The 16,068-nt window shown below is 42.9% G+C and overlaps 1 protein-coding gene across 3 annotated transcripts in view; it reads right to left on the bottom strand.

Moving 5' to 3' along the window:
• The window catches only part of MSRA (methionine sulfoxide reductase A), a 236,901-nt gene that overhangs the window by 114,948 nt on the left and 105,885 nt on the right, over positions 1-16,068 (bottom strand). For all 3 annotated transcript variants that reach the window (XM_036380690.2, XM_036380688.2, XM_036380692.2), the window contains exon 3: positions 11,317-11,436. In XM_036380690.2, coding sequence (XP_036236583.1) covers positions 11,317-11,436 — 120 coding nt within the window. The remainder of the gene's footprint in view (positions 1-11,316; positions 11,437-16,068) is intronic.

The raw sequence follows: 16,068 nt of genomic DNA on the forward strand, positions 1-16,068 counted from the left end.
CTGTGCCATTTTTAATTCATTATTTTATTTTCCAGAGCTGCCTGAAATAGTCATCCCTCAAGCAGGCCATAGAAATGATTCTCTTTATTATGCAAAGTTCCATAAATCTCAACTGCTGTACATGAAAGATACTGCTAATCTTTAGAGACTCTGGGTTGGAGTCTGTAAAATTTTTGGGAAAGACCAGGAAAAGTATTTTGTTCTTCCTAGTTAATTAGATCTGGAACTGTGGGAGCTGGCAGTAAAATATTGCCAAATTTTGGTGTGACAGCCCTTGGTTCAAACACCTGCCCAGGGAGTTTGGGGTCTGGATCCCAAAGGACTCTCAAAATAAGAGAATATTCTGTTGAAAGTCTCCTAACTCCAGGTTTAGGGAAAATGCTCAGGAAGCACATTCCTTACATGTCCTGATAAAGCCAGGCCACTCATGAGACCCAAGTGTGAGATTATAAAATTAAAAAATCATCAGGGTCGGAAAAGCCCCTCTAAAATCATCAAGTCCAACTGTTCCCCAGCACTGCCAAGGCCACCACTCATCTGTGTCCCCAAGTGCCACATCCATGTGGCTTTTAAATCCCTCCAGGGATGGGAACTCCACCACTGCCCTTGGCAGCCCCTTCCAATGTTTGACCACACTTTCCATGAAGAATTTTTCCTAATAATCATCCTGAGCCTCCCCTGGCACAGCTTGAGGCTGTTTCCTCTCATCCTGTCCCTGTTCCTGGGAGCAGAGCCCAATCCCCCCCAGCTGTCCCCTCCTGTCAGGAGTTGTGCAGAGCCACAAGGGCCCCCCTGAGCCTCCTTTTCTCCAGGCTGAGCCCCTTTCCCAGCTCTGTTCCCTTCCCTGGACACCAGGAGCCAGGTGAGAAGTTTGTTTTCTTCTACTGCTTGGGGCAATCTTGGCAGGGAGAAGAAGAAGAGACAGAAAGGAAGGGTCCTGGAATCCATTCCCAGAGGTAACATCTGGGCTGATGCACCTGGCAGCAGCTTCATGCCAGGTACACTGTGGGAAGCCAAATCTCTGCTTTTCCCTGTGCAAGAATCTCATCTTGTTTGCTTCTATTTCCACATTTTGGATTAGTTTGATTATTTGGATATGGATTCCATTTTCCCCTTTGGATTACACATTGCTGCACATTGAGGAGAAGAAGGAAGAAGGTCCTCTCTCCACCCAAAATCTGACCTAGTTAATACAAACTGGATCCTACTTTCCTTTTGCTTCCAGTCTAAATTCAGCTCAGACTAAAGACACCAGATCCCAGCCTATACATTTCCATTTAATTTTAGCTTCACCTAAAGACTTCTGACCAGCTCACAAAGGCAGCTGGGACATGAGGGGAGAGCTCATTACACATTGCTCCTGTCTTTGAACACCTCTGAACACCTGCAGAAGGGTTGAGCTGGCCCTGAACACAGAGCAACCAGGCAGGAGAGAAAATGAAACCATTTGTTAAAACAAAATAAATGAAGCGGTGAAAAATAATGGTCCCATCTGCACCTACCACTGGTTCAGGGTCAGCTCTGCTGGAGCCAAAAATTTCAAAGGAGAAGGATGGAATAGAATCCTGACCACCTTCCCCACCATCACCAGCCCATTCAGATAATAATAATAATAGCAAAAATGTCAATATTTAGCACTCTTGCAATGCTTTGTAGCTTCAAAACATTGCAGAAACAGGGCAGGATCAGTGAGAGTGGAACTTCTTTTTCCAAGGTCTGTTTGCTCCTTGGTAGCGACATTTTTTTATCATCCTATTAACAGGCTGAGAGAAATTTCTTCCTGATGTAACACCATTAACATCAGCAGAATTATGTCTAGGATCAGTTTGACCCAATTTATTACTTTTTTTAGGAGATGATAAGTGTGCTATAATGGTGTTCCATTTGACTTGGTACAAAGAATTTTCACAGCATTCAGCAGAGGGAATGACATGATTAAGCCTTGTGTCCTTTCCAAATAAAAACCTATGCCATTATAACACAAAAAAAAAAAAAAAAAAACAGTAAGTGAGAAAAAAAAAAGGAAAAAAAGGAAGTAAACAATATGAATTATGATAGTCAATGATAGTTCAAACTTTCAGTTTAGCCCATGGTACCTGTTACCTTTCAGGATGAATAAAGCAAGTTTGTGGCCAGGATAAATCAGGATCTCCTTAATCCCAGGTCATGGATCACCTTTTTGCTTTCTACAAGACACTGACAGGAGGGTGCAGGGAGGTGATTTCAGACTCTTCTGATGAGACAAAACAGCCTCCAGCTGCCTCAGGGAGGTTTAGGCTGGATATTAGGAACAAATTCTTTATGGAAAGGGTTATCACACACTGGCTTAGGCTGCCCAGGGCAGGGGTGGAGTGACCATCCCTGGAGTGTCCAAACAATGTGTGGATGTGGCACTTGGGGATATGGTTTGCTGGTAGTGCTGGCTGATGGTTGGACTTGATGATAAACAGATTTTTTTTTTCCAAATTTTCCAGCTTTTCCAGCTTTACTGATTCCATGAATGGAGGCCACAAAAACAGGAATGCAGCTCTGCTTTCCATGGCTTACAAGATCCCTGAGAAGAAGGACCAACCCCATCCATATGAAACCCCAGTAACAGCCTGGGAACCCAAGGACAGCAGAATTAAAGCTGTTTTCCATTCCCTTCCTCTCTACTCCAACCCAGGCAGTGACATTTCTGTACACACTGAGATCATGGCTTTTCATATTAATTTTAATTCTCCTAAGCTTTGATTTCTCCAACTGTCTGCACAATCTGCTGTCTTTTCTGTCAGCCTAACACAACACTTTGGGAGTAAAGGACTTTCTTTTTTTCCTCTGTTTTCCCCACCGAGGTCCCAGTCCACGCCAAGTCCAGCATTCAGAACATTAAACCCACTTTTTTAGCATTTTTTGTTCTGCTGCTGCACTCTCTTTGCAGAAAGCAAAGCTTTCCTAGATTTTATGGAAATGTGACATTAGGAGAGAATCACTCGAAGGCATTTCAGCTACAATTAACATTCCTCACTCCTCAGAAAGAAAATAAAAACAGCTCCTAATTGAATCGCTTGACTGAATAAACACTGGATTAAACCGAGAGGGGAAGGAGTCGACAAAAAACTGCAGTTGGACAAATGTTGGGATTTGGGTTTGTTTTCCCAGGAACATTTGATGTGTGTGGATACACTGTGGGAACACAGACACTGCCACTGCCACAGAGCTTTTCTGGGCTCAGTAACAGGCACAGAAATGTCTCCAGGCAGAGAAATTTCATGATTCCTTCTTGATTCTCCCCAGACAGAGCATTCCAAAGATCCATGGATTTCAAAGGGGTGGTTGGGAATGTCAGTACAGACAAAACACCTCAGAAGGATTGAAAACAAGAGCAGGGCAGTGCAAAGAGTGCACTGAGCTTCCTAGAGCAAAATATTTCCTGCTAAGTACAAGTCTAGGAAGAGTCCTGGCTATGTAGAATCATGGAATTAAAATGGTTTGGGTTGCAAGAGACCTTAAAAGTCCCATCCCCTGCCATGGGCAGGGACACCTTTCACTATCCCAGGTTGCTCCAAGCCCTGTCCAGCCTGGCCTTGGATGCTGCCAAGGATCCAGAGGCAGCCACAGCTTCTCTGGGAATTCCATCCCAGCTGCTCAGCACTCTCACAGGGAAGAATTTCTTCCCAGTATTATCCCATCTAAACTTACTCTGTCACTGTAAACCCACTTCCCCTTGTCCTGTCCCTCCAGGCTCTTGTGAAAATTCCCTCTCCATCTTTTTGTAGGCTCCCTTCAGGTACTTCTGTGTTTTCCTTTTGCTTTTAACAAAGAAGCTGCCTTGGAAGACAAACAGGATAATACTTCAGCTGATTTTTAAGAGCTCCAAGAGGGTTTCATCCAAGGCAGGCAGCTTCTCCTCCTTTGGAAGGACAAATTTAAGGTCAGCCTTGAGATGTGGACAAAGTGACCAGCCTGAGGTGACCTCATCCACATAGAAATCAGGTTCGCTCTGAGGGCTGTAGGAACCAGATCACCTTAAGGTCCCTCCCTAATTCACAGCTTGGCAGACTCAATAAGTGGCTTTGTAGCTTATTTTCACTTTACAAGTGTCTCCAGAGCAAAAACAAGAAGTACTTCAAGTACAAGAAGTACAAGAAATACAAACAGTAAGGGACCCCACTGGCTGCCATAACAACAGTGAGCTTGTTGATAACATCATTTTCACCAACTCACCAAACTGTTCTAGTGCTGGTGGCCACAGTTCACATCCCAATGTTAATCCTGAGCAGGTGAATAACAGCAACTATTTGAACTATTGGGTAAGAAACAAGACATCCTGACAGCAGCCTTGTGCATAAGTGATATTTTCAGACCTCCTATGGCAGATCTGTCTTTTTTCCCCCATTACCTTGTTTTTTTACCACTTCCCAGCTCACCTATTCCTCTGAGCCCTACTGATGGTACAAAGGTACAGCACATCACTATGGAATACTCATAAATAAGGGAAGACTATCAGTAAAGGAAATTTTTCCTTCCTCCCCAGAATAAATACTTAATTTCCAGTCATGTTGATTTGTAGCTGCCAAGAATTAACCTTTAGCAAAATATCCTTTAACAAGTTCTCTTTGAAACTTCCTGCACGGGCTCAGCACTGGAGTTAATGAACCCCCAATTTCCCCTCCTATTTGTGAATGCCAGGAATAAAATCATATTAAAGAGGTGGATAAACAAATTAATACGGAAAAGGTCATCAGTGATGATTAAAGACTAAATCATTAATACCTGGAAGCTGGGAGGTAAATGAAGACAGAACTTGGTGTGGTTTGGATGGGAAGGGACCCTAAAGTTGATCCAGGTCCAGTTGACCCTAGCCCAGGCTGTTACAAGCCCCATCCAGCCCAAGTCATGCTGATTTCTGCTGCAGTAAATTCTTAAATCAGCTGCATCCTTGGTGAATCAGCACAGTAGGTACATTCCAAATAATCCAAGATCCTCCCTTCCTTTTATTGCTTTTCTGAGATTCTATATCCAAGGAATTTCCAGAAAAGTAGCTTAAATAAAAAGGGGATTTGGTTCCCAAGAGAAGGGCAAAATAAACCTTTGAGTGACCCAGTTATGCCAGCAATGGCCAAGGTGTTCATTCCATAAACATCCTGGGGTCAGGAGAAGAGGGATCCACCCTCCCTCCTGCCCCTGTTTGTAGGAGCAGCCATGTCCTACAACAATTTTTGGGAAGGGTTTTGAAGTCAATGAGCAAAAACCAGCAGGAGCCTCAGCCGTACCTCAATTATCTTTTGTCAGAAGCATTTTGGGTGCCTTGTGGGTGATCCCTGGGGGTCTGCAGGCAAAGATCTCTGCTGCAGTGGTAAAAAGAATTAACTGAGTCCTGCAAATCATTTAAGAGGGGGGCTGCACACTAGTATTGTGAGGAAGTTGCCCGCAGATGGAATGGTGGAATTTCCATCGTTCTGGGCGTTCAAATAAAAATTGGATGAGTCTTTTCCATTGCTTACACCCAGGGCTTCCAACCTGAAAGATACAAAGGGATGGATTCTACTTTGCAATAGGTTTTGATGTTTCATCCAGAAGTTTGCAGGTGCCATCCTACACCTTCTCTAATCCCAGCTCCACAATCTGCCCTTTTTTAGTGCACCAAAGCTCCTGAAAGGCTTTTGTCTCTTTTGTCTCTCTGCAAAGAATTCACCTACAATGGATGTGCTCAAATCTTAGCCCACAACAAATCCATGAGGAAATCCAGGAACACCCCTGAGCTCTGGCTTTCCCCAAAATCCTTCTCCAAATACCCTCTAGACTGTTGCTGCTGCAGTGCATGACAGCCATGAGGATCCAAAGGTTTTGCCTTTCCTTTCACTGGATGGAGTTCTTGTCTTCCTCATGGACCAAATTCTCCTCACCAGGAGGAAGCTGAGGTAAAAATGAGTGTCTGCAAAAGTGAGACAGAGCACAACTTCTCTATCAAAATTTACTTATTAAAAGCTGAACTACAACAGTTTGGGCACAGCTGAGCAAATAGAAGCTAAACTCCTGTGGTTTGATAATTTTGTTATTCATCCAACACCTAGAAACTGTGCAGGTCACTTGCGGAATTATTCAAAATCTTAATTACCTCTGTGAGACAAGAGTTAATTCCTAAACTTTTCTATGCCAGCACAGCAAGATGTTCCATAAAACAAGCAAGTCAGAGGGGGTGATGTTTGCACAGAGTAATTGCAGTGCTCTCCCAGTTTCAGGAAAAATACATTATCAGACATATCCACACTGACACCACAGCATTTCAGTCCCTGTGCCTGAAAGGAAGGAAGATTTCACCTGGAAGAATGAGCAGCAGGAGCAGCAAAAGAACAGGAACACAACCAAATAAACAAGAAAAGCAGGGAAAATACCAACATGTTCCGTTACCTGCTTTTATTCCAGAGTCATGGTCTCCCAAGAGCTGCAGCTTCTCCCTGGTTTCATAGACAGTGGTTTGGGCTGGAAGAGGCCTTAAAATCCATCCCTTTCCACCTCCTCTGCCATGGGAACTATCCCAGCTTGCTCCAAGCCCCATCCAACCTGTCCTTCGACACTTCCAGGGATCCAGGGGCAGCCACAGCTTCTCTGGGCACCCTGTGCCAGGCCCCTTCCCTCAGAGGGAAGGATTTATTCCCAAATATCTACCACCTGTAGTAACCACCAGTTCTGGGGGCACAGTTTGAACACAGACTAACTGCCTTTGTAGCTTATTTTTTCTTTACAAGGTCTCCACAGCAAAAAAACAAAAAAAAACCCCAAAAAGTAGGAAACCCCCCCACCAGCCACAAAACAGCAATGAGATTTTTTACAACACCATTTTCACAAACACGACGTGTCCTGATAGTTAAAAAGAAGCAGCTCCGTGCTGCATCTTCTGTTTTCAGGCCCAGTGACACAGGGAACATCTCAGCCCAATCCTGCATGGGGTCTCCTGTGAAAATGAAGCTCCTTTGGGAGCTTCCTGTAGGCTCCAGGTCAGAAGATTTTGTCTTTGACTTGCTCTGTAATGGCTCTTTCAACCTCTGGGGCTGCCACATTTTCATCTTGTATATATCTTTAATAAAGCTGGAGACGGGGAAGATGGAAACGACATATCTCAGTGGAATACGATTCAAATAAAGTTGTTAATAATAAATAATATATTTGGTATTTATATTGCTGCTACAACCCAAGCCTGTGATTGTGGGCAATGCTGGGATAAACAGATGAAAGGAGCAGAGGACAGCAGTAAGGCTATGAGGATTTTAAATTTGCTACGAGGCACAATCAGGTATCTAAATAATAAATATCACTTAGGTTTCTTCAAGCCTGAACCAGACAAGACATTGACCCTGAGAAGTCAAATTCTGAGATGGAAAATGAACTCAGCCTTGATTACAGATGGAGCAGAGCTCCCTCAGCAGAGCTGCTGCCATCCCTTGTGGACAAGGAGCTTTTTGTTTTTCAGGCAATGGCAAATTTACTTACCATTTCTTTACCATGAAAAATATATATTTATTCTGCCTTTCATTTTTAAATGACAAATCTACAGACTCCATTCCTGCACGCTGGTTTTTAAGGTGTAATAAAGTTTTCTTGGTCAACTTCTCAGCTGAAAAATAACCATGTGTCAGTAGTGTCAGCTTTGAAAATTTGGAGGTAGAGCTGCAGAGGAGCAGGTAAGTGAAATTCAGTGCAGCTGTTGGGTTCTTGTTGCCAAGGTTTTATCATTATAGCAGCATCTGCCATCACCATTCCAAATTATTTTTGAAGTGAAATTGCTACATTCATTTTATTTCATGACTTAGCAATTCAATGGAGGACAAATTATAGTTTCTAAGGTCATATCAAGGTTTAGATGCACATCCAGGAGGATCCTAGGACGATAATCTCATGATTGCAGAGACACAACTTGTTCCAACTGTTCTAGTTAACAAAAATTACAGATTTTCTACAAAATCCTTTTCTTCAATTGCTACAAAAAATACACAAAACAGTAATTCTCACATTTCATGACATTAACTCTGATTGATGCAGTATTTTGTACTTTGGCTGACCTTTCCTTCCTTTTTCACAGGTGAACTGGGGGGGAAAAAAAGGGGAGAGGTGGAGCAATTGGCCAGTCCTATCAAGGCACAGATCAAGGGCATGGTGAACACCGAGATTCTTCACAGTCATTAAAATTCCTATATCCTGTTCTTATAAGGATTAAAAAAAAAAAAGACCAGACAAAGGCACAACAGGAATCTATTCTCTTGACAGCAATTTAATAACAAAGAAAATGTTCTGAGCCACTCTCATTACTGCTTGGAAACTTTAATCTTGAGGACTTAGTTCCTGTCCATGGAAACCTTCAGATCCCTTTTACAAGCTACAGAAAGGGAAGGGAATATTTGTAGTTTAATTATACATTTAAACACTTTGGAGAGCCTGAGCCACTTTGGAAGAGTGCTGTAGTGTCCAGCTGAAGGGTTCTCCAAGGAGTACAAGGCCATGCCTGAACATCAGGAGAGTCACAAATTCATCACAGCCCTCTGCTCTGGAGCCAGGCTGGGAGAGCTGGGGGTGCTCACCTGGAGAAGAGAAGATCCAGGGAGAGCTCAGAGCCCCTGCCAGGGCCTAAAGGGGCTCCAGGAGAGCTGGAGAGGGACTGGGGACAAGGGATGGACAGACAGGACACAGGGAATGGCTTCCCACTGCCAGAGGACAGAGATGGATGGGATAATAGGAAAGAATTCAGGGCTGTGAGGATGGTGAGGCCCTGGAATAGAATTCCCAGAGAAGCTCTGGCTGCTCCTGGGTCCCTGGAAGTGTCCAAGCCCAGGCTGGATGGGCTTGGAGCCACCAGCCTGATTTAGGTGAGGAACCCAAGTCCAAGAGCTCTGGTTATCTCTGTAATCAAGGGACAATAACTGCAATTTCATCATCAATTTATCTTCTGCAGGACACAGGGAATGGCTTCCCACTGCCACAGGGCAGGGATGGATGGGATATTGGGAAAGAATTCAGGGCTGTGGACCTTGAATAGAATTCCCAGAGAAGCTGTGGCTGCCCCTGGATCCCTGGAAATTTCCAAGGCCTGTTGGATGGAGCTTGGACCAACCTGTGATAGTGGAAGGTGTCCCTGCCCATGGCAAGGGGTGGAAATGGACGAGCTTTAAGGTCCCTTCCCACCCAAAATCATTCCAAGATTCCAAAATTCCATGAACAAAGTTGATAGTTTGTCACAGGAATTCCTTCTGCATTTGTAAGGAAGGGCAAATCCAAGAAGTCAAGAACTTTCCTATATTACATTTTTTTTTCTCTATTGCTATCAACAACTCCTGAAAAATTCCCACCAGATTTCCCATTGTTGCCTTTAATATCAACAGTTTATCCACAAATATGTAAAATTAACCCCACATTACCCAGCCAAACCCTCCCCACACCTTTCCACCCTTAAACAACAACATCCCAACCACCACCCTGCTCTGGGCTTATGCAATTAACTTGGGAAATCACCAGCTGACCACAGGAACAGGAGGTAACAGAGCAAGAAATTAATTTTCCCTCTCTCCACTCTCCTCCATCAGCTATTTAGAAGCCTTCCAGGTGAACTTTGGAAGCCAAGACATTTTAAGGAGAACTGGAAATCCAATATGGAAGAATCGGTCAAAATAATAATTCTTATGGAAGAGGCTGTAGTATTTCTCAGAAAAACATGGATTTTCTGCTTAGGAGATGTGAAACAACTTCACAGCCAAATATTTTACATAACTCAGAGCAGAAACAAAGTCTGTGTGGCACATTTTTATATTGAATTGTTAACTATTAGAAACTGTGATGTGTGCATGAGAGAAAATGCCTCAGAAAGATGAGAACTGACAAGATTATAAATTGGTTTAATTCACTGAATCTCAGCCTTCTAACTAATATCATATAATAACCAGACATGCTTTATTTTTCTCTACATTCCAGTCACTGAAGATAAACAAAGAAAACAACTGAAAGCAAACCCAAATGACCTGCTCACATGTGAACAGCCTGAACCACAAGCCTATAAACGACCCTGTTTTTAAGGAAATCATCGTTAGCTGCGTATTTTATATGGTAATTGTACATCCCCAGTTTATGAATAACAACAGCAGAGTTCTTCCCTTCTGATTTCAGTGCCACTTGAGCTATGCAGATTTCTAAAAGCTTATGAATATACAGAGCAACAGAATTGTTCTGAACATCTGTAAGCAAAATATGAAAAGATGTTTGGTGCTGAATGAACATCCTGGGTTGTCTAATGCTGGCCAAAAATGGTGTATTTATGTATTAGGAGAACACACTGAAAATAGCTCCAAATCCTGCACACCCTCCAGAAGGCTTTTTCAGATTGTCCTCTGTATGGCTGTCACCAGAAAATGGAAAAAGAATTTTCCATTCCATTCTAATCAAATTTAATTTCCCTTCCCTTCCTCCATAAAATGGAAAAATAATTTTCCATTTGATTCCATTCAAATTTAATTCCCTTTCCCTTTACTTTCATTTTCCCTTTCATTTTCTCTTTCCCTTTCCTTTTCCCTTTCCCTTTCTTTTCATTTTCCCTTTCCCTTTCCTTTTCCCTCTCCCTTTCCTTTCATTTTCCCTTCCCTTCCCTTCCCTTTTTCTATTTCTATTTCTATTCCATTCCATTCCATTCCATTCCATTCCATTCCATTCCATTCCATTCCACCTCAAATCATCCCTTTTCCCACTTTTCACCATTTCCAGCAAGTTTCTGCCTTTTTGGCTGCCTTGCAGCACCTCTGCACAGGACTTCAAGTGCCCATTATTTGCTCGTGTCACTTTTCACACCCTTTGCATGAAGCCCATGCGAGAGTTTGTCACTAAGAACAAGCCCCAGTGTCAGCATTTGGCATAAAAATGTTAACAAGAAAATAAACCAAAGGAAAACTTCCATGTGTGTCCAGGATAGCCAGGATTTTCTCCACCAGCAGCATTAGTTGGCTGCCAGGGGTTCTTTCTGTGGTTCAGATCACAGAAAGAACCTGCATTGGAGTTTTGTAGTGTAAGTAAAAAATAAACGGAAGGGTTTGGCCTGGAAATGACAGGATAGTGTGCACTGAACTGTGTGAAGAATTAACAGATTATTAATCAGAACAGAATATTTTTTCATACACTGACTCATTAATTATTAGGAGACAGCAATGGGATGGGCATCCATAGATTTCAGTACAGTTTAGGATGTAAATCCAACCCCAAATCTCCTCAGTCACTCCAGTCACTCATTTCACTCTTCATTGTCATTCATAATTCAGAAGTCCACTCCTGATCCTTAAAAACCAAAGAAGAAAGACTCACCTGAGCACACCTCCTTGTAGGTAGGGTTTGGGGTATGTCCTCCTGCATAACCCACTTGAGTGGAATACACTCCTTTCTGCCTCCAGAACTTCCTCTCGGCTCCCCAGAAACACCCCATACCTGAAGAGGGCACAAAATACACATTGAGAGGTCAAAATCTGCCAATGCTCAATCACTCATTTGCATATTAATTGATACAGGGCATAGTGGAAGGAACATCTATAGGCAGGACCTGCTGGTCAAGTGTTGTCCAAGTTTATTTATAGGGTAACTATAAAGAGAAATCCATTCTGCATCAGAGCACGACTCAAGCACAGCCTGATTTATGCTTCTGAATATCAATTTATCACAGAGGACAAACCTTGAAAGGGTTTGAGGGCCCAAACAAGGAGAAATTTCATGCACACACCAAAAAATAGTTTCTTGTAAGGCAATTGTGCTGTTTGTGCAGCACCATTTTTACCTGAACTGATTAGGAAGCTGTCAAAACACAATAATTTGTATTAATGGCAAAGAGTTATTTAATTTTCTGCTTTCAGGCAGAGGTGGAAGCAATAATGGATTATATTATATGTTATAAAAAGGGAAAAATGCTTCAGCTTAACAATTTATGCAGAGATATTTGATGTTCAGACAAGATTTTTGTAGTCATTCGCCTCCATGGCCAATTATCAAAGGACATCAGACTGTTTAAGGGTCTGAATTAAAACCTCTTCTGGTAAAAAGGAATTAAGGAACAAGCACCACCAACACTGACAGTTGTCTGATGGCTTATTTAAATAAATTTTTAAGGGACTATTTATTAAAGTTTTTATTTAGAGTGTCATGGAGATTCCAGTATTGTCAAGCTGGAGCAATGAATTTTCCTTTTCAATGGTAACATCCTGTTATTATTCCCTTTCTAAAACAGTTGAAATAAAGGCAGTAAAAATAAACTAAACATTAAATATGCTATTTCTATATCCACAGAAATCAGTGATCCATGAGAGTTTTCTCCAGGTAACCCTGCAGATATGACAGGGTAAAAAGTTACAGAAATGATCCTTCAAAGCACAACCAGAAGAGCAGAGCAGCCCCTCCTCCAGCCTTGGTGGCTCACAATGTTCCTTCTTTGAACCTTCAGAAATTACCTTCAAATTTAAGTTTTAATGCACCAAAAAGTACAGAACTGGGATTTCTACTTCTAATTCAGGTGCTTAAACAAGTTGCAGCAATTTAGAGTCAAGGCTGCTCCTGGAGATCCTGGAAAGAGGCAGGAACCTCCTGAGGACAATTCCTGCAGAAGATATAAATTGATGATGAAATTGCAGTTATTGTTCCTTGATTACAGAGATAACCAGAGCTCTTGGACTTGGGTTCCTCACCTAAATCAGACTGGTGTCTCCAAACCCCATCCAGCCTGGCCTTGGACACTCCCAGGGATCCAGGGACAGCCACAGCTTCTCTGGGAATTCTATTCCAGGGCCTCACCATCCTCACAGCCCTGAATTCCTTCCCAATATCCCATCCATCCCTGCTCTCTGGCAGTGGGAAGCCATTCCCTGTGTCCTGTCTCTCCATCCCTTGTCCCCAGTCCCTCTCCAGCTCTCCTGGAGCCCCTTTAGGCCCTGGAAGGGGCTCTGAGCTCTCCCTGGATCCTTCCCTTCTTCAGGTGAGCATCCCCAGCTCTCCCAGCCTGGGTCCAGAGCAGAGGGGCCATTTGAACTCCCATGGAATTGGGAACACCAAGGCTGTATGAAACTCCTTCCAAGGGTGATTTTACTTGTTTTGGGCATTTTTCCTTAAATCCCAAGTCTGGATCTGCATGAGACACATGGAAAATAAACTCCTGCCCAACTCTAATACTTCAGTGCTTTGCATCCTTAATATTCCAAGGGAAGCTTGAGCTCCAGCTGCCTAAAATCCCAGCTGTGCCTGCAGCAGGTGAGGCTGAGGTTCTCACAGGAACAGCTCTGGAAGCAATTTAGCAAACTACCACTGGCTGGACAAACACATTGAAGGGAGGCCAAGGAGCAACATCATCCATGCCAAGGAATGGGACAGATCCACATTTTCTTCCACTTCATATTCCTAGGCCAGCACCTGAGTGTGAATGAGCAACCCAAGATTAAGAAGACAACCCAAACTCAGGTTTGAGCTCAGATACGGGCCCAGCTTGAAATACAAAGCAGAAATGCTCATGCTTGGTGTTTTATTTCAGGGATTTTAATGCTCAATAAATCCCTAAGGTTGCTGTTGAAATCCCTGATCATCAGAGCTGTGGCCAGTGACCTGATCAATAACTATTATTTGGGATTCTCTCATTGATAATCATCTCTGACCCCTCTTTCCAGGGTAGGGGTGGAGTCCTCATGCCTGGTGGGATTTAAAAGCTGTGTGGATGTGGCACTTGGGGACATGGGTGAGTGGTGGCCTTGACAGTGCTGGGGGATGGCTGGACTTGATCTTGGAGGGCTTTTAGAACCTGAACTATTTTGTGGCTCTGTGGATTTCACCATGATCTGTGCCCCCGTCATGGACTCCTCCATTTTTCCCTCTTCCAGCTGATCCCTGAGTTCATTGTGCCGCCCTTTCCCGGACAGAGAGGGATTTTATTCTGATTTTATTCTCCTGAAGAACTGCTCTCATCATTTTCTCAAGTGTGCTGCCACCTCACACAAACAATAAATCCTCCCATCCCTGAGAACAGATAAAATTGAAATCTTTGTCATAATAAAACAACCTGCTGGTAAAGAGACATCATTTACAACAATCCAGCACTAAATTGCTTTCCCCAGCATTAATCCATTCAGCTGATGTTTGTTATTCTGCTAAAGTGGTGCCACGTTCGACAGAGAAATTGTCATAAGGAGAGAAATATTAACAATAAAATCCCACATAATATTCCAGAATTAGACACGTGAGCTCATGGAGTGCCTGTTTTCCAGAGCATTGGCTGCCTCTAGCCATAGTTCATGTGGACAACTATCACCAAAACAGGGAAATAATTTCAGTTCAAGATTTCACATGGTCTTGCAGTACAAAAAAAAAGTTTACGTCCCTTAATTATTACTACTTTAGTAAGGAAACTGAAGAAATAAATAATTTAAATAATAAATTTAAAGAATTAAATAAAAACTCTGAGGGGGAAACAAGTAAAAAAAAAAAAAAAAAGGAGGTAAAGAACCATAAAAGCAAAATAAGCCACCCATATTGTAATTTAAAACTGAAAAACATGAATGTGATTTTAAACTATTCATGAAGAGATTTGCATAATCCCCAGTAGTGGGGAAGTGAGTGCAGCTTGGAGTTACAGAGGGAGCTTCCGGAGGCATTCCTAAGAGGAATAAAAAAAAAAAAGGAAACAGGGAAACACTCATGCTTCTAGAAAAAAAAAAAGTCTTATTTGAACATAATGGGTATTGCAGAGGAGTGTTTAAGCACTGAAGACATTTGTCACTTTTTAATTGCTAATTTGCAAAACAAAAACAAGAATAGTGATGGGTTTTGACTGACTCTTAATTGAAATTTCAAAAGGTGTTTTAATTTTTTTTTTCTGGTTTTGAACTTCAAACCCAAACAGATTCAGACAGGAATCTTTAAATGTTCAAGCATCTCTACGAAAAAATATTAATCAAACAATTGGGGATTAAATTATAGAATCTATATTCCTTTCCAGCATCCACATCCATTTTCTCCAGCTATTCTCTTTATGGATCCATACTCCTATAGATCCTCTGAACAAGGTTTTTTGTCACTAAGGACCCTGTGTTTCCATAGGCAACCCTGTAATTTGCATATTCTTAATAAATAGTCAGCATAAGCTGAAATATTCTTCTAAAATAATGAAAGCAAAGTGCTAGTCTGATAAGAGAGATAAGCACCCCATTCTTAGAGATAAAAAAAATTTGAAATATTCCAAGACAAACAGAGCAGAATGGAACTTCAGGTGTTAGCAGGGATGAGCAGCTTTATGGATTAACCACATTGACCAGGTCTCCGTTGGCTGCACACGAGCTTCAACATCCAGGGATTTATTTATTTCCCTAAATGGAGACATTTGGGATCATTTGAGATGCCTGAGGATACCCAGGAGATCTGTGTGCACAAGACTGACATAAATGACACAGAATTTGGGAGAGACAGATGAAAGGGCAGGGAAAACACCCCTGGACATGGCAAATGGAACTCATGGAATCAGGAATGGTTTGGGTTGGAAGGGACCTTAAAAATCATCCAGTCCCACACCCTGACATGGTCAGGGACACCTCCCATTATCCCAAGCTGATCCAAGTCCCATCCAACCTGGCCTTGGACACTCCCAGGGATCCAGGGGCAGCCACAGCTTCTCTGGGCAACCACAGCCAGGGCCTGTCCACCCTCACAGGGAACAATTCCTTCCCAATATCCCATCCATCCCTGCCCTCTGGCAGTGGGAAGCCATTCCCTGTGTCCTGTCTCTCCATCCCTTGTCCCCAGTCCCTCTCCAGCTCTCCTGGAGCCCCTTTAGGCTCTGGAAGGGGCTCTGAGCTCTCCCTGGATCCTTCTCTTCTCCAGGTAAAGACCCCCAGCTCTCCCAGCCTCGAGAGCAGAGGGGCTCCAGCCCTTGGAGCATCTCTGTGGCCTCCTCTGGACCCTCTCCAGCAGCTCCACGTCCTCCTGATATTGGGGATCCAATAGCTCCAGGTGGGTCACACCAGAGTGTCCCATTTGCATATTTTAAGGCAGGTGAAACCAGTCCCTACCCTAGACACAGACATTACAAAACCCTGA

This window comes from Molothrus ater, chromosome 3 (genome assembly GCF_012460135.2).
Source record: "Molothrus ater isolate BHLD 08-10-18 breed brown headed cowbird chromosome 3, BPBGC_Mater_1.1, whole genome shotgun sequence".
Lineage (NCBI taxonomy): Eukaryota > Metazoa > Chordata > Aves > Passeriformes > Icteridae > Molothrus > Molothrus ater.